This window comes from Agrilus planipennis, unplaced genomic scaffold (assembly GCF_000699045.2).
Source record: "Agrilus planipennis isolate EAB-ADULT unplaced genomic scaffold, Apla_2.0 scaffold83, whole genome shotgun sequence".
Classification (NCBI taxonomy): domain Eukaryota; kingdom Metazoa; phylum Arthropoda; class Insecta; order Coleoptera; family Buprestidae; genus Agrilus; species Agrilus planipennis.
In genome coordinates, this window is record NW_020438895.1 from 458764 (window position 1) to 476908 (window position 18145).

An 18145-nucleotide genomic window follows, 5' to 3' on the forward strand; every position below is an offset into this window, starting at 1 on the left:
CTACTGGATGAGACCTGTAACGAAATGTAATCGTCCTGTAATCAGTTAATTACCGCATTTTAATTACGTACCGAACGAACAGTACCAATGCACAGAGAAAGAAATTAAAGGTGGGTGTAGTTGATCGAGATAGAGATGGATGATGAAACGTAACTTAATAGGGTTGATGCCTCTGATTCCGGCCACCACCACCGCCACCTCTTTGCTTGCCACCCGTGAAGTTTCCAGCACCTGTAAAAACAAGATAACAAAAATGTAACATCGCATCGACAAAAAAACAAAGACAAAAACACAAATAGGGCGTATTATACGACGATAAAAACAGAAACAATCTCCACCCTCTATACACAACAACAGACAATGTCTCTACAGTTGTGAAAAACTAACAAAAGCAATAGTCTCAGGAAAAAAACCAACACCAATAAAAATAAAAACTTTCGATTTTATACTTAAAACAATAGTTAAAATATAGCAAATTTAAACACTTAATAACAAAACACTTTCTGATATTGGAAGTAACAAAAGAACAATATTTAAAGATGCTACGTTCTAATTTTATTTTAACGCGACTAATGTTTACAATAAAAAGTAATTGGTGTGGCATCGAAGAACAAAATGCAAATATACAAGACTACGAACTTTTAAAAACGAGAAAAAAAATAACACAACAGTATGTAAGACAAACTAAAAAAATTAAAATTGTAAACCAACGAAAAAATAAAAAACAAGTGATAAAATAGTCAAGTAGTAGTGGTATTTACTAAGGGCATTTTATATTACGTTTCTATTAAAGCAAATTATAGTTAAATTTTGTTTTTAATTTTTTTTTGTAAGTGATCAGTACCTTTGCCACGTGCCACACCACCTCTTCCGCCACCGTAGCCGCCTTCATAGTTACCATATCCATAGTCTGCCACATTATGCAAACAAACATGGTCAGTCAACGAGAAATTTCACACTTTCATATCACAATATTCGGTCGAATTATTATTCGATTTAATTTAATTAAAACGCGTAAATAAAATGATATAAATAGGTATCAAACGGCCGATCAGAAAAACAGTGGCTTAAACATGTACATACAGGTACAGGGCGCCTATTTCAACTAAGTATTTTAATTTACTGTCAACTAATATACAAATTTATATAAACTACTGTAGACACCCTGTATATATGAACAACAAATTGTAATTTCGCTTAAGGGTCCTTAAAGATGTATTTACATTAACCAATAATAATTCATGAAAACTTTGCTGTAACAATAAATTGTAATTCTTAATGTGAATATTTCATAATACCAAAACATTTATAGTAAAAATAATCGCGTTTTATAACCACAAACCGTTTACTTTTCGTAGCTTTTTAAAATCGATTCAAATTTACGAATTGAAAAAAAAATGACATGCAGGGATCGGGTGACAAGAGACGGGGTATGTGTTCATAAAACTGTCCTTTTCGATGTGATAAACTCTTTATTATCTCCTGACAAAAAATAAAACAATTCTTCGTGTCTTATCAAAAGAGACAAGAGACAATAGTATATATTTTGTTATTAATATGATTATTTTAATTATTTCAAGCCGAACACAGGATCGAAACGAAAACAAACATTTTACAGAAAAAAGAAACTACGTAGTCCATTACTTTCTTTTTTTTTTCTCTCATTAATTATTTATAGATAATTAAGTTGTGCAAAAAAAAAGAAAGAAAAATGGAAAAATTTAGCAGCGTTTTGTCACTGTGGCAATTATAATATAAACACATCATCACATCATAAACATGGTCAGTTTTTTGTTTATATCAACTTTTCTTTCTGATCGAGGAACAACGATGAGATATTGTTAGAAACAAAAGACGCGAAACGAATCTAGTGTGCTATTTAGTCGAGTAGGAACGGCGACGGTAAGAACGCGAAATTGAAAACAAATGAGAAACAAAAACCGCAACAAAATCTAGTGTGATGGTTGACGAAAAATTTTCGAAAAATATACGCAATATGTATAGAACACGCTTTTCTCTCCCGAAAAACACGAACGGCGAACGTCAACTTGCCGTAATTAATAGTTTCAATCGGACAGCACATACACAAGTGTGGCAAAAATGAAATTAAAGGATAATTGGTAGTCTAATAACAGGAACAAAACAAAATAGTTGTTCAATTCAAAACACGAAACAAAAGAGCAAAAAAATTACAATAAACTAATGCGATCTCTACTAAATTATTTTTGATTATGCAAAAAATTTAATGATTGGGTTGATCGATAATAATTTGCGTGCTATTATCGTAGTGGTTTGTAAATATATGTAATGATAATTTTTTCTCTATTAATACGATAATTTATAACGTTACGAACTATTATCACAGCAAAGGGTCATATTTGCTAGTGGTGTTGTTGTTGTGTTGGTTGTATTTACCATAATTGCCAGAGTAATCGTAACCGCCGTATCCTGCTCCGTAGCCTCCGTAGCCGCCACCGTAGTAGTCGTAGCCACCGCCGTAGCCGTCATAGCCGCCGCCGTAGCCTTGGTTGTAACCACCGTATCCCCCGTAGTTCTGACCCCAGTTCTGGGCGTAACCGCCTCCACGACCCCGACCACGGCCCATTCCTCGACCGCCCCCACGGCCACCACGCATGCCCATACCCATACCCATCGCGTCAGGTTTCGGCGTAGCCTTTTTCACGTCAACCTGAAGACAAGAAATTAAATTGCAAAAATACATGTATTTACAAGAATAAATTAATTGAAATTATGTTTTAGGATATCAGATAAAAGAAATTTCGTCAAAATTACTATCAGTAGCAGAACTGACAATTATAACTCATCATATTGAAGAAAAAACAATCTCACACATTTAAATTTATTGAAAATAAAAAAAGCGTTAAGAAAAATTAAAGGAAAAATTAAAAAAAAATTACCTCTTTATCTTTGATGGTCTGCTTTGGTGTCTTTAATAACTCGTTCACAACCTGTTCCGAGTCAAAAGTGATAAAACAGAAGCCTTTTCTTTGGTTTTTCGTCTTATCAAAAGGCATTTCTACTTCTACGATCTGTAATACGAAAAAAAAAACATACAGTATTTCTTTTATCATTCAAAAACCCTTGCTTATTTTTAAATACAAGGTGGCCACTATTATTTAGAAAATAAGATCTTTATAATGTAGGTCTTCCTATTCATAATCACAGATTTTTTGAACAATTTGAAGACTTTAACAAAACATATAGGGGAGGTTCATTTAAACTCAACATAATAAGTAACAAACTTTTATGTAATTTATTATACCAAAAGAGCGACTTTTTAGCAGCTAATTGTTATAACTTATGTAAAAATAGTATATTGTATTTCCTCCACAATGACAAATATTATTCAAAATTGCAACATAATTAGATTGAAAAATTACTCCTAACTAGCAGTCTCCTAACTTTATTTATCTAAATTTTCTTAATAATTTTTTATTTTTAAATTTATCTTTTAATTGCTCAGTATATTTTCAAAACTATTGCAAAAATAAATCGTTTGATATTCCAGGAAAAGTGACCACTATGAACTATGAAAGTGATTTAGAAGCAACAGCACTTACATTTCCAAACTGTCTAAAGTAGTTCTTGATGTCGTCATCGGATAGATCAGTGGTAAGACCACCAACAAAGATTTTCCCGTGTCGTGCTTTCGCCTTTTTGGGATCAACCTTCTTGTTGTTAATGATGTGATCGCCGGCGGACGAAACTTTGTCGATTGCTTCGGCGGTATTGAAAACGATGAACGCGAAGCCCCGCGACCTGCCTGTATTCGGATCTGTCTTAACGTTAATACTTTCGATCTCGCCATACTGGCCGAAATGTTCCCTAAGTTCTTCTGTAAAACGAAAGCGAAAAAAAAATTAACCCTCTAAAATCGAATTACAAAAATTCAAAATGTTGTCTTTTGAATTTTTCATTATGGAAGTACGTGTATATATATATATATGCATACAACTATGAAATAAAATATGAACTTACTTTCTGTAGTTTCCCAGCTTAAACCTCCAACAAATAATTTTCTGTGAACAAAAAAGTGATAATGAGAGGAAAATAGATCGATCGGCCGTTTAAAGCATCCTAAAATGACCGTTTCTTTCTTACTTTTTAACAAAATTAATGTACAACTTTAATAATTTACAAACGGCTAATCAGGTGTAAAAGAAATATGTACTAATAAAAATTGAGCAGCAAAGTGAGAGACAGAGAGAGAGACTGATCCAAGTTCGTTCAAACCGAAGGCTATAAATCTTGACAACAAACTTATCATCATTCAAACGATAAGAGGCTAAAAAATGTGTAAAATAGAAAATCTGAAAATTTAAAGTCCAATTTTAACTGCAAATAGACTAGAGAAAAAATTTAAAAATTAGGTCAGTTCTTAATTGACGGCCCTTTAAACGAATTAAAGGCAATTTAAGAATGTGACGAGTGTGTTACTGAGTGACGGGTAGTAATGCCCAAGGATAAATACCATGGGTCCATGACACATGTCCACTCGGGTCCTCTCAGCTCCTTTACACCATTGGCTGACACCTGAAGGAAAGGAAGTCTGGTTAATGTAAAGACATCGTTCTTTAAATCCTGTCAGCCTACACCATCACGAACGAGACTTAAAACTTTACCGTGAAATAGTACTGATTGTGAGATTCGAACATGTCTTTACTTTAATTCACTCATGTAAGACAAGGCAAAGGCTTCGGTACGACAACGTCAAGAAACAGTACAACAGCTGAAAATAATGGAACTTCCGAATATTGAAGGGGCATCGTTCTGCGCAATCCTTTACAAATTTAAAAGATTAGATTTGCTGATTGACAACACTTGTGTGTGATCCGCCATTTTCCCTTTTCCGTTTGGTTCGGGTTCAGAAAAATCGAAGAATTCGTAACAAATTAGTTACTGACAAAAACAACAAAATAAAAAATTAATCGGTTACAAAGTCTACAAGTACAGTTAGATTTTAAGCTAGAATAGAAAACTGAACCACCAGAATCGAGATGATTCAAGAATAATGTTTACTAACTATACTCGGCCGGTCATCAAATACTGTTGTGAAAAAAAATACAAATTTAATTCCTATTTAACAGTTTCCTACATCGATATGTCTCAATAAACTAACGAATTGTACTAAAGCATTGCTAAATAGACCTACCTGTCGTCGTCTCGGCCTGGCGTATCTGCACTTCCACTGTCGGCCATTTGAGACGCATCTCCTGCGCCTCCGTTTTGCTGTTGTCCATTCATTTGGTCATTCTGTTGGAAATTTTGATCTGCCTGTACGTCCTGTGAAAAGTCCTCTCCGTTTTCCATAGGACAATCTTGATTTGCCATTTTTTTTCTCTAAAAAGAGCTTAAATTTTTCCTGATGAAAATCTAACACTTCACTACACAACTTACTCCAAGAAAAGGACGCTGAGTAATGCTAAACGACCGCAATCGATGAGGGCGCTTCAAATCGTACGTTTCAGCCAATCAAATTCAAATACAACCGGAAAAGAAAAAGAAATAAGCAACATAAGAGAAAGATAGAATATGCTCGCTCCCTTCGGTGGAAGGTAGGATTATGGATGAAGAATCGGTCATGAACTGGCATGACCAGCAAAATTTTTATTTCCATGTAACCTTGAAAAGTATTAATGTCATAAATGGCGGGAATTATTAAAGGCGGGAACCGCTTAATTTTAAAAACTTTTTATTGTAGTATTTCAAGTGGGTTAATTAAAAATTGAATAACGAATCATAATTAAACGTAGGTTTATGACTTTACATGAAAATTTCGGTAGGAGGGAAGNCGAAAAGCACTAATTCCAATCTTTAAACAACTATAAAATAACATTTTACTCGCCATATGGTCTTACTAATACAAAGTATACCAAAAAATGTATATATTTGATTTTTGTACAAATAAAATTAATTTTGTTATACTAAAACGAAAATACGGCATTATTTCTACATAATTTGCATTTATAGTATGTTAGACCAATGAAATTAACTTTTAGAACTCTTTAGAAATGTTTAATTATTAAGAAAAAGATGCCCTTTCGTTTTGAATGCTTTCAAAATATCAACGATGAGAAATTTTAAAAAAAATCAATAAACAAAAATGCAAAAAGAATCCTGTTAAATGTGTATGATGCTTAAAGTTATGCTCCAAAAAAGAAAAAATGTGAATGCATAAAGAAGCAGTTTTATAAGTGAAACTTTAGCATCATTTACATTTAGGTCATTTGAATATTTTTTTGTAAAACACTGAATTCTTTTGAACATACTTTTTGTGTTGTTCATTTTTCTTAATGTTCTGTTAGGATAATTTTTTTTTTTTTCAAAAGGGCAACTGTTTCTATCAAATTTTCTTAATAGAATTTTTAACTGTGAATATAGATACAAAGTCATGGTTTAATTAAATAAGGATTCTAACTTGCCTATACATTTATTTCTGACTGATTATTTATATCGACAGTACATAGCGATTCACTTAATAATTTTCTCCGCCCTATTTTCCTTCGTTATTCGTAAAGTAATAAGGAGTTTCAAAAACGACTGTTTTTTTAGTGGTTTTTCTAAAAAGTAGTCAATCAAACTAATATATTTTAAACGAAACATTTCTTATTTATCTATAACACTAATCTAATAAAAACTTCTATTCAAAATGTAAAATAAATAAGAACAAATATTTTACAAACTTCTTTATATATACACATGCTGTTCTTATTTACTTTTTAAACAGTAAATTTCAAAAGAAAACAGTAATTAATAACTTACTTNAAAACTATTGCAAAAATAAATCGTTTGATATTCCAGGAAAAGTGACCACTATGAACTATGAAAGTGATTTAGAAGCAACAGCACTTACATTTCCAAACTGTCTAAAGTAGTTCTTGATGTCGTCATCGGATAGATCAGTGGTAAGACCACCAACAAAGATTTTCCCGTGTCGTGCTTTCGCCTTTTTGGGATCAACCTTCTTGTTGTTAATGATGTGATCGCCGGCGGACGAAACTTTGTCGATTGCTTCGGCGGTATTGAAAACGATGAACGCGAAGCCCCGCGACCTGCCTGTATTCGGATCTGTCTTAACGTTAATACTTTCGATCTCGCCATACTGGCCGAAATGTTCCCTAAGTTCTTCTGTAAAACGAAAGCGAAAAAAAAATTAACCCTCTAAAATCGAATTACAAAAATTCAAAATGTTGTCTTTTGAATTTTTCATTATGGAAGTACGTGTATATATATATATATGCATACAACTATGAAATAAAATATGAACTTACTTTCTGTAGTTTCCCAGCTTAAACCTCCAACAAATAATTTTCTGTGAACAAAAAAGTGATAATGAGAGGAAAATAGATCGATCGGCCGTTTAAAGCATCCTAAAATGACCGTTTCTTTCTTACTTTTTAACAAAATTAATGTACAACTTTAATAATTTACAAACGGCTAATCAGGTGTAAAAGAAATATGTACTAATAAAAATTGAGCAGCAAAGTGAGAGACAGAGAGAGAGACTGATCCAAGTTCGTTCAAACCGAAGGCTATAAATCTTGACAACAAACTTATCATCATTCAAACGATAAGAGGCTAAAAAATGTGTAAAATAGAAAATCTGAAAATTTAAAGTCCAATTTTAACTGCAAATAGACTAGAGAAAAAATTTAAAAATTAGGTCAGTTCTTAATTGACGGCCCTTTAAACGAATTAAAGGCAATTTAAGAATGTGACGAGTGTGTTACTGAGTGACGGGTAGTAATGCCCAAGGATAAATACCATGGGTCCATGACACATGTCCACTCGGGTCCTCTCAGCTCCTTTACACCATTGGCTGACACCTGAAGGAAAGGAAGTCTGGTTAATGTAAAGACATCGTTCTTTAAATCCTGTCAGCCTACACCATCACGAACGAGACTTAAAACTTTACCGTGAAATAGTACTGATTGTGAGATTCGAACATGTCTTTACTTTAATTCACTCATGTAAGACAAGGCAAAGGCTTCGGTACGACAACGTCAAGAAACAGTACAACAGCTGAAAATAATGGAACTTCCGAATATTGAAGGGGCATCGTTCTGCGCAATCCTTTACAAATTTAAAAGATTAGATTTGCTGATTGACAACACTTGTGTGTGATCCGCCATTTTCCCTTTTCCGTTTGGTTCGGGTTCAGAAAAATCGAAGAATTCGTAACAAATTAGTTACTGACAAAAACAACAAAATAAAAAATTAATCGGTTACAAAGTCTACAAGTACAGTTAGATTTTAAGCTAGAATAGAAAACTGAACCACCAGAATCGAGATGATTCAAGAATAATGTTTACTAACTATACTCGGCCGGTCATCAAATACTGTTGTGAAAAAAAATACAAATTTAATTCCTATTTAACAGTTTCCTACATCGATATGTCTCAATAAACTAACGAATTGTACTAAAGCATTGCTAAATAGACCTACCTGTCGTCGTCTCGGCCTGGCGTATCTGCACTTCCACTGTCGGCCATTTGAGACGCATCTCCTGCGCCTCCGTTTTGCTGTTGTCCATTCATTTGGTCATTCTGTTGGAAATTTTGATCTGCCTGTACGTCCTGTGAAAAGTCCTCTCCGTTTTCCATAGGACAATCTTGATTTGCCATTTTTTTTCTCTAAAAAGAGCTTAAATTTTTCCTGATGAAAATCTAACACTTCACTACACAACTTACTCCAAGAAAAGGACGCTGAGTAATGCTAAACGACCGCAATCGATGAGGGCGCTTCAAATCGTACGTTTCAGCCAATCAAATTCAAATACAACCGGAAAAGAAAAAGAAATAAGCAACATAAGAGAAAGATAGAATATGCTCGCTCCCTTCGGTGGAAGGTAGGATTATGGATGAAGAATCGGTCATGAACTGGCATGACCAGCAAAATTTTTATTTCCATGTAACCTTGAAAAGTATTAATGTCATAAATGGCGGGAATTATTAAAGGCGGGAACCGCTTAATTTTAAAAACTTTTTATTGTAGTATTTCAAGTGGGTTAATTAAAAATTGAATAACGAATCATAATTAAACGTAGGTTTATGACTTTACATGAAAATTTCGGTAGGAGGGAAGTAAAAAGCGAAAATGCCTCATTGTAAAGTAATATCAGCAGAAAGATAAAATATTCTTTTTTTATTAACGCTTTTTTGCAAAATTTCAGGAAATTAAATTGGGCAATGTTTGGAGATCATGTAATAAAATTCGATCGGCTATTTTTCGCGTTGGTTTGAATTTGTGGGAATATTATTTGCCATTGGACCATGGAAAAACAAATCTTATTACAGGTAAATAATAAAAAATACTCATATTATTCCCTTCACTAACCGTATTGACATTTTAGAATCGCAGTTTACTTCAGTACTATCGGGTCCTTTAAAAATAGTTTTGGCGTTATCAGATCAAGAAATTAGTGAACTTGCTGATTATTTTAAAGTACCTGATGGTCGAATATTGTACAGGCAGTTATGTGAAGTAATTCATGGAAGTGGTGAGTATACATTCCGCAAAAATGTACAAAAGATCTGAAAACGACGCGATTTTTTAAAAAAGTTCCAGATTTTTCTAAAAATGAACCACTGGTAAGCGGCTTGGAATGGGAAGACCCCTTGCAAGTTAACCGCCTAAGTGGCACAGAAGAAAGAAGATTAAGCGTTCTTATTACTAAAATAGCGTCCATAGTTAATCTTAGGAAGTTATTGTTAATGCCCTTTTTCCAAGATTACGAATTAGTAAATATTTGCTCTACAAGTTACTCCTAATTAATTTAATTGAGTAATAAATTGGTAGGTAACGAAAAATAATGGCACCGTTACAATAGCTCATTTTGCGCGTATTTTGGATTACTTGAAAATTTTGGTATCCGCAGATGATTTTAATCTTTTAATTAAAAGATACCAAAAGGATGGATATACCATAAATTACATGGCATTTGTGAACGATATAGATAATACCATTAAGTATATGGAAGCGTATGGAATTTTGGACCTTGGAGGAGTAAGGTTGCAAAGTCTTTAAAAGAAATATTTTATTCTTTCTTTTTCAAGGATGTTGTAAGTCAATTTCCTGGAAGAGTAATATCAGCTGAATTGCCAAAATTACCTCGACCAGAAATTGGAAAAATTTTGGCTGCCTCGATTTTCGGAAAACAAAGCATTTTCCACCCTGCTCTGGAACCGCCGAAAGAACAAAGAGATCTAATGACTCTGATGACAAGAATACAAAGGCATATACTTGAAAACAGAATAAGACTTTCGGAATTTTTCGAAGTAAGATAATTTATTTATTTTTCTGCAGGCATTTGTACCAAGTGTTACGTGCAAAGTTTTAAATGTTTTTTTTTTTAATATTAAACTGAAAAATTACAATAATTTTGTCATACAAGATTAGATTATTTTCAAATAATTATTTAACTTGTTAGGAAGTCCAGTGGTTTCTTTTTAGGATTTTGACCCCCTGCGATGCGGCAAAGTAACGGTGTCACAATTTCATCGTTGTTTGGACGCGATAGGTATAAGTGGCCTTCACCGATTGTACCTGTCGTTACCCGAAATTGAAACGATCGTAACTCAGTACAAGGACCCCATTGACGCTGGAAGAGTTTGTTGGAAAACTTTTGAAGATGACGTAAATCAAGTGTTCACTACTCAGGTAAATCCACAAACAATAAAAACAGAAAATTAAAATTAAGAAAAAAGCGATCTTATCCATTTATCCACTAATACTACCTTTTGAAAAAGCTGTAGGGGTTTTGTATTTACATAGTGGCATCATAAACTATTTTAATTTGTTAATAAACAATTATACATATAGGAATTGGAGAAATGTCCATCTCCAGAAATTGAAAAACCCCCCCAGGAGGTGGCTAATCTTCCTAAAATGGGTGCAAAAGTTTGGGATAACGTGCAACCCCCAATGAGAGATTTATGTGAGGAGGCGGTCGAAAAAGTCAAGAACAAAACTATGAAAAGAGGCATATTACTCAAACCTTGGTTCAGAGACTATGACAAGTGATTAATACTATTTAGTTAGGAGGAAAACTTCAGTATATAAATCTTTTTTTTTTACAGGAACAATAACGGTCATGTATCGAGGTCCCAAATGCGTCAATCCATCCTAGCGAGTGGAATATTATTGTCAGACGAAGAACTTTATGCACTCGAAGAACGATTTAACGACGATGTTGGTTTCAATTATTTCTGGTTCCTTCGAGAAGTTGAACCAAAAATGGAAGAAGAACCTTTGGTACTGTTTGTTACCATTATTATTTTATGGCGCGTCAAATGAAATTTAATCGAGGGCCGTTAATAAAAACAATAACATTTTTTTAATACTAATTAATTTATAGTACGCTGGATATGTGGAAGAAATGAAAAAGGTGAACGCGCCGAAACGTCCGCGACCGGGCACAAACGACGAAAAGGACATAATTCAAGTGTTAGCGAAAATTAAAGGAAAAGTCGTCAGAGAAAGAGTTAATATTATGCAATTTATGAGGGATTACGATAGATGTAACGAGGAGGTCATTCACAGAGCAGACTTCGAGAGGGCTTTGTCCGCTGCTGGTTTTGCCCTAACACCCTGTGAAATGGAAACCATAACAGAAATGTATGTTTGTATATTCACATTTAAATATGAACATTTTTTAAATATAATTTTAAGATTTTCTTCACCGAAACGTTGCTGCTGCGTTGATTACAAGAGATTCTGTGAAACTGTCGAAGAAGCATTTACCCAAGCATGTCTTCATAGGGCTCCTCTAATAATACCATTACAACACGTTCCAGCAAAAGACTGTACACGAAACTTCCTCAATTTCGATGAGAGACAAACTGTTAATAACGCTTTGCAAAAATTATGCAAGAAACCTGATCTCAAGACGAATCTTATGTCGATCTTTACTGTAAGTTTGAACCTATAACGTATATTCAGCAATGATAATCTTTTGCAGTTAATTTGAATACATACATAAGTGAAAACTCATTTTTTATGTATTTTTTATTAACCAGTATAAGATTTAAATAACATTATAACACAATGTGTTGTTTTGTTTTTTAGGATTACGATAAAACGAAATGTGGTACTGTGTCCCAGCATATGTTCATGAAGGCCCTGTCACTCAGGAATATGGCCGATATGATTTCGAGGAAGGAATTCGATGCGGTCTGTAAAGCATTTGGGTTCGAGAGAGGTATGAGGGATGAAGTGGACTACAGAGCGTTTATGAAGCTCCTGGACATTTTACACGCCAATGATAAACATCTACCGTTCTAAATTATCATTAATAAATATTTTAAGGAAATTTAAGCAGGTATACTTCTCTGCTTCCGTGTTCCATCTGTTCATTATTTGTCTTTTGAAAAATATTATTTTTTTAAAATAAATAAAAGTAACAAAATACAAAGTGTTACTTCTTTATTTTCGATTTGTCATTTTCAAAAAAGTATTTAAAGTATTTTGCCCAACAATAAATAATTCCAAAGGAGCAATACACTGACGTAGTCATCAGGGGTAAAAAAGGAAGCGTTTTCGACAATCCTAAAAAACTATGGATAAAATTTTCGTAAAGAAACAAAGGTACTAAGGAAAACAAGTAGAAACTTTCGTAAAAGTTTAACAAAGGCAGTGTGTAGTGCTGACGTTTGCGTAAAGGGAACAGATAAGATAAACTATAAAACTCATAAGTAGTGTATACAACATACAAGAGGACTTTAACAACTATCAAGGATCGGGGAAAAAGAAGTGGAAATAATGAGTAATGTCCCACAGCAGACAATAACAGGAATATTTTTGCATCTTCACGATCAAAGATGGACAAAATGCTGTAAATAAAAAGACGTTGACAGCTTTTGTTAATCATTAATTAAATTATTAATTTCTACCTTAGTGGTATTATTGTCATCAATATGGCCTTCTCATGAACGTGCCAACCAAACAGAAAAGATGTTAATGAACACAAAATTAAACTTCTTACAAAATTATCACGGGAATTACCATACGACCATAATTTAATGCACCCAGGCAGCATGAAGAAGGCGGTTATGATTAATGTAACAAATGGTGTGATATTTGGTAGTATGCTATGGGAAAATTCCTGCACCAGACCACCTGTCATCACTGCAGGAGATGAGGTAACATTAAATCCCATTTGTTTTGCTGCAAATGGTGACAAATTAAAAAAACAATACGAGTTATAAAGTTAAGCTGTATACGCGCCTCTTCATACCTGATATAAAAGCACCTTTATCAAGTACGTTGTAAACAGCCCAAATATTTGGGGCCCAGTATGCATGGCACAAGCCCCTTTTAAATGGAAACAAACGTGATAATACCTTCAAATATTAAACAGTAATTATTTGAGGCAAATATTTATAACTGAGGCTCCAGAATAATACACCTTCAAAACTCACTTTGTTTGTGTTGTCTTTTCTTACTGTAACATTATCCAAAGCAATCAAATAAATCCAGTTACAGTTCGGTTAGGATACGTCAGGTCACGTGTTCCTAAATGACTTTAACCGAAGAATGCTTTTATTTCATTACTAATACAATCGTAAGGTACAATAGGAAAACGCAACACAAACGAAGTGAAAGGCCATTATTGTATCAATACATCCAGCGTATCTATACATGTATAACTCAAACGTCATTATTATATTTGAAATTGAGTTAAGCAGAAAATCCCGTAGATTTCTGTAAATAATAGCCATAATATAATGTTTGAGTCAGTCGGCAATTCAATTTTTTATAAATGTATATATAATAGTGTCTCTTTCACCATTAAACATCTACATCTACCCTACAGAATAATTTCGAGTACAAAAAAATTAGTTTAGAGTGATATTTCTCTGGAGCCCTATTTCTAAATATTTGCCTTATTTATCTATAACACTAATCTAATAAAAACTTCTATTCAAAATGTAAAATAAATAAGAACAAATATTTTACAAACTTCTTTATATATACACATGCTGTTCTTATTTACTTTTTAAACAGTAAATTTCAAAAGAAAACAGTAATTAATAACTTACTTGTCCTAATTGATCAATAAACGGCAAATAAGTTACTAAAAAGACTCCAATTACAACTGCTCCTAATTTAGCAGTGTTTATAAAAGAGAAAGAGTTGAGTAAGTCTTTGAAACTGCTACTTTTGTGTACTTTATCAAAGCAATAATTATGCAAAAGGTACACAAAATATGTGGGACCCATGTAAATATAAATATGTTTTAAATTTATTAATATTGTAAACCAAAACGCACCTTTTAAGTACTTTCCCTGAAGAATTAAATTAATTAATGAATATACATGCTAAGATTGAAAAATAATTGCCTGAATCATATTTGCAACAGACAGTAACAGAATACCATACAAAAATCCATTGTACTGAAAATGTATGTGATCTACCATTAACAATCCTACATTGGAGATTAACAGTAATGTTAAAACAACTTCAGTTTTCCAGCCACTTTTTAAGGACATGCTACACCTAAATTTTCAATTTTTCACTGTAATTGAGCTGACAAGAATTAAATTTATTAGACTTACTGATGTGTTCCATAAGCATATACCAAGTCAGTTAATATCACAGACAATCTTTGAAACAGTACAGTAGCCTCAGAAGCATAATTTAGGTTATCTAAATGCAACATGTTGGGATCAAATAATTTAGCTACATACGATAAAAAACATTCGAACCAAGCAAATAATGGAGGATAATCCAATGTCCATTCTGAAGTATCTTCAAAATACCATCTTTTAGTAGGCAAATTGTGAGTTATTGCTAACCAATTTCGATGTACTTCAAAATCGGTTGAATGGCTAGAATTGAACATCTTCTCATACTATTTCAATGCATTAGCAATTTATAACTCACTAAGATGGCACAAGCAGTAATTTAACACAAGATGTAAGTGTATATTCACATTTAAATATGAACATTTTTTAAATATAATTTTAAGATTTTCTTCACCGAAACGTTGCTGCTGCGTTGATTACAAGAGATTCTGTGAAACTGTCGAAGAAGCATTTACCCAAGCATGTCTTCATAGGGCTCCTCTAATAATACCATTACAACACGTTCCAGCAAAAGACTGTACACGAAACTTCCTCAATTTCGATGAGAGACAAACTGTTAATAACGCTTTGCAAAAATTATGCAAGAAACCTGATCTCAAGACGAATCTTATGTCGATCTTTACTGTAAGTTTGAACCTATAACGTATATTCAGCAATGATAATCTTTTGCANTTTTTTTTACATATTATATTAATGTTAAAATGTTCTTATCTGTTACTGTTTTTTCTTCAAGAAATTCATTGGGTTATATTTTTACTATATATTTACATTAGTGGTTTTGACAATCAACATAACCCTTGTTTTTGTGATAGTTTAATATTAGTAAAACCCTTTTATTAATAATTAAAAGTGAAAAGGATAAATATTTAACTAATCATCTAAATTAATAGAAAGAGATGGTAATAACAACTGTCATTTACACATATAAAGATGGTAATGCATAGGGCATTGTTTACATGGTTTATAGTGCTTATATTTTTCGTGCTTCTTTGTCTTCGACTTGAGTCACGAACACATTGGAATTGGTTTATAATATTTTTACCTATGTGGGTTTACGATATGATACTACTGATAGACTCGGTTGTGAACATCATTATCCATTGTAAACATGAGAATCTATGGACAATTTTAGAAAATAAGAATAATTTATTTATCCTTGTTGTGTGCTTAAAACTTACTTTTCAAGTAATAGTATGCTTAAAACTGGAATATGAATTCTTAAATTTAAGTATGTATCATGTTCTGATACCTTTCTGGATACTATTACCTATACTCATTATTGAAGTTTCGCTCACATTATTTAAGGATACTAATGTAAATTATAATATTTAACATTTGAATTAATACTTACAAAGCATACTACCCTACAANGCCTTATTTATCTATAACACTAATCTAATAAAAACTTCTATTCAAAATGTAAAATAAATAAGAACAAATATTTTACAAACTTCTTTATATATACACATGCTGTTCTTATTTACTTTTTAAACAGTAAATTTCAAAAGAAAACAGTAATTAATAACTTACTTGTCCTAATTGATCAATAAACGGCAAATAAGTTACTAAAAAGACTCCAATTACAACTGCTCCTAATTTAGCAGTGTTTATAAAAGAGAAAGAGTTGAGTAAGTCTTTGAAACTGCTACTTTTGTGTACTTTATCAAAGCAATAATTATGCAAAAGGTACACAAAATATGTGGGACCCATGTAAATATAAATATGTTTTAAATTTATTAATATTGTAAACCAAAACGCACCTTTTAAGTACTTTCCCTGAAGAATTAAATTAATTAATGAATATACATGCTAAGATTGAAAAATAATTGCCTGAATCATATTTGCAACAGACAGTAACAGAATACCATACAAAAATCCATTGTACTGAAAATGTATGTGATCTACCATTAACAATCCTACATTGGAGATTAACAGTAATGTTAAAACAACTTCAGTTTTCCAGCCACTTTTTAAGGACATGCTACACCTAAATTTTCAATTTTTCACTGTAATTGAGCTGACAAGAATTAAATTTATTAGACTTACTGATGTGTTCCATAAGCATATACCAAGTCAGTTAATATCACAGACAATCTTTGAAACAGTACAGTAGCCTCAGAAGCATAATTTAGGTTATCTAAATGCAACATGTTGGGATCAAATAATTTAGCTACATACGATAAAAAACATTCGAACCAAGCAAATAATGGAGGATAATCCAATGTCCATTCTGAAGTATCTTCAAAATACCATCTTTTAGTAGGCAAATTGTGAGTTATTGCTAACCAATTTCGATGTACTTCAAAATCGGTTGAATGGCTAGAATTGAACATCTTCTCATACTATTTCAATGCATTAGCAATTTATAACTCACTAAGATGGCACAAGCAGTAATTTAACACAAGATGTAAGTAGTACAGACATAAAAATCATATTAGAATTGGATGATATTTGGATACAAAACTACAGGCAAATAACCTATTCATCGAACCTATTTGTTTGGTTAGGTAAAAAACATAGATACAAAGATAATAGATATACAATGTGGTGGTTATATACCCTACAGTTATTTTATTAAGGGATTTTTAAAACGAATTTGAAAGAAAGATAATTTAACTGAAATAATCAGATTAAATATCTAATTTGTTAAACTTCTAATTTTATATATTTTTTTTACATATTATATTAATGTTAAAATGTTCTTATCTGTTACTGTTTTTTCTTCAAGAAATTCATTGGGTTATATTTTTACTATATATTTACATTAGTGGTTTTGACAATCAACATAACCCTTGTTTTTGTGATAGTTTAATATTAGTAAAACCCTTTTATTAATAATTAAAAGTGAAAAGGATAAATATTTAACTAATCATCTAAATTAATAGAAAGAGATGGTAATAACAACTGTCATTTACACATATAAAGATGGTAATGCATAGGGCATTGTTTACATGGTTTATAGTGCTTATATTTTTCGTGCTTCTTTGTCTTCGACTTGAGTCACGAACACATTGGAATTGGTTTATAATATTTTTACCTATGTGGGTTTACGATATGATACTACTGATAGACTCGGTTGTGAACATCATTATCCATTGTAAACATGAGAATCTATGGACAATTTTAGAAAATAAGAATAATTTATTTATCCTTGTTGTGTGCTTAAAACTTACTTTTCAAGTAATAGTATGCTTAAAACTGGAATATGAATTCTTAAATTTAAGTATGTATCATGTTCTGATACCTTTCTGGATACTATTACCTATACTCATTATTGAAGTTTCGCTCACATTATTTAAGGATACTAATGTAAATTATAATATTTAACATTTGAATTAATACTTACAAAGCATACTACCCTACAATCTTATTTTAATAATATACTACCCTTATATAATTTTTTTGTATATTTTATTTTAATTAGCAAAAGGACTCGGATTAATTATTTTTTATTTATTTTTACAGTACAAAGAGAATTTACAATTAAATCTACTAACTCAACACATAGTTTCTGTGACAAAAAATATACACAGGCAAAT

The 18145-nt window shown here is 32.1% G+C and overlaps 3 protein-coding genes across 11 annotated transcripts; 1 reads left to right on the forward strand and 2 right to left on the reverse strand.

The window, feature by feature from the left end:
- Positions 1–71: 71 nt before the first annotated feature.
- On the reverse strand, positions 72–8742 carry LOC108734327 (RNA-binding protein squid). 4 transcript variants are annotated; one of them, XM_025973112.1, is made up of 8 exons: positions 5174–5449; positions 4000–4040; positions 3582–3856; positions 2919–3050; positions 2403–2689; positions 1163–1173; positions 845–910; positions 72–231 (listed from the first exon to the last, which is right to left on the reverse strand). In XM_025973112.1, the coding sequence occupies exons 1-8, from the start codon at positions 5350–5352 to the stop codon at positions 155–157; spliced, it is 1068 nt and encodes a 355-aa protein (XP_025828897.1). In that variant the 5' UTR covers positions 5353–5449; the 3' UTR covers positions 72–154. The 4 variants fall into 4 exon arrangements, with proteins under 4 accessions (XP_025828897.1, XP_025828895.1, XP_025828894.1 ...); XM_025973110.1 differs by lacking the exons at positions 1163–1173; positions 3582–3856; positions 4000–4040; positions 5174–5449 and adding exons at positions 6875–7149; positions 7293–7333; positions 8467–8742 and having other exon boundaries at positions 2416–2689; XM_025973109.1 differs by lacking the exon at positions 1163–1173 and having other exon boundaries at positions 2416–2689.
- A 96-nt stretch (positions 8743–8838) lies between these two features.
- Positions 8839–12635, forward strand: LOC108734325. The gene is made up of 12 exons (XM_018465825.1): positions 8839–9132; positions 9194–9317; positions 9374–9520; positions 9583–9761; positions 9820–10026; positions 10077–10298; positions 10474–10680; positions 10843–11039; positions 11100–11274; positions 11378–11637; positions 11692–11932; positions 12088–12635. Exons 1-12 carry the CDS (start codon positions 9118–9120, stop codon positions 12301–12303), a joined length of 2190 nt encoding a protein of 729 aa, XP_018321327.1. The 5' UTR covers positions 8839–9117; the 3' UTR covers positions 12304–12635.
- LOC108734326 (probable dolichyl pyrophosphate Glc1Man9GlcNAc2 alpha-1,3-glucosyltransferase) lies at positions 12431–17098 on the reverse strand. Of its 6 annotated transcripts, none has more exons than XM_018465827.2 (7): positions 16981–17098; positions 16653–16925; positions 16437–16593; positions 16137–16382; positions 13256–13361; positions 12912–13185; positions 12431–12851 (listed from the first exon to the last, which is right to left on the reverse strand). In XM_018465827.2, the coding sequence occupies exons 1-7, from the start codon at positions 17037–17039 to the stop codon at positions 12437–12439; spliced, it is 1530 nt and encodes a 509-aa protein (XP_018321329.1). In that variant the 5' UTR covers positions 17040–17098; the 3' UTR covers positions 12431–12436. The 6 variants fall into 6 exon arrangements, with proteins under 6 accessions (XP_018321329.1, XP_018321330.1, XP_025828893.1 ...); XM_018465828.2 differs by lacking the exon at positions 16981–17098 and having other exon boundaries at positions 16653–16743; positions 16803–16893; XM_025973108.1 differs by lacking the exons at positions 16137–16382; positions 16437–16593; positions 16653–16925; positions 16981–17098 and adding exons at positions 14061–14306; positions 14361–14517; positions 14577–14667; positions 14727–14817.
- Positions 17099–18145: the final 1047 nt, after the last annotated feature.

What these genes read in the sequence shown, in the direction of transcription:
- LOC108734327 (XM_025973112.1), bottom strand. Translation starts at nt 5,352, where the DNA reads ATGGCAAATCAAGATTGTCCTATGGAAAACGGAGAGGACTTTTCACAG. An exon ending in ACTTTAGACAGTTTGGAAAT is followed by an intron (nt 3,051 to 3,581) that starts GTAAGTGCTGTT and finishes TTCGTATTACAG; the next exon opens with ATCGTAGAAGTAGAAATGCC. An exon ending in AGACCATCAAAGATAAAGAG is followed by an intron (nt 2,690 to 2,918) that starts GTAATTTTTTTT and finishes TCTTGTCTTCAG; the next exon opens with GTTGACGTGAAAAAGGCTAC.
- LOC108734325 (XM_018465825.1), top strand. An exon ending in GAATTTTGGACCTTGGAGGA is followed by an intron (nt 10,027 to 10,076) that starts GTAAGGTTGCAA and finishes TTCTTTTTCAAG; the next exon opens with GATGTTGTAAGTCAATTTCC. An exon ending in ATCAAGTGTTCACTACTCAG is followed by an intron (nt 10,681 to 10,842) that starts GTAAATCCACAA and finishes TTATACATATAG; the next exon opens with GAATTGGAGAAATGTCCATC.
- LOC108734326 (XM_018465827.2), bottom strand. Translation starts at nt 17,039, where the DNA reads ATGATTTTTATGTCTGTACTACTTACATCTTGTGTTAAATTACTGCTT. An exon ending in CTGTTGCAAATATGATTCAG is followed by an intron (nt 16,383 to 16,436) that starts GCAATTATTTTT and finishes TTAATTCTTCAG; the next exon opens with GGAAAGTACTTAAAAGGTGC. An exon ending in TTATTGATCAATTAGGACAA is followed by an intron (nt 13,362 to 16,136) that starts GTAAGTTATTAA and finishes TAATATTTGAAG; the next exon opens with GTATTATCACGTTTGTTTCC.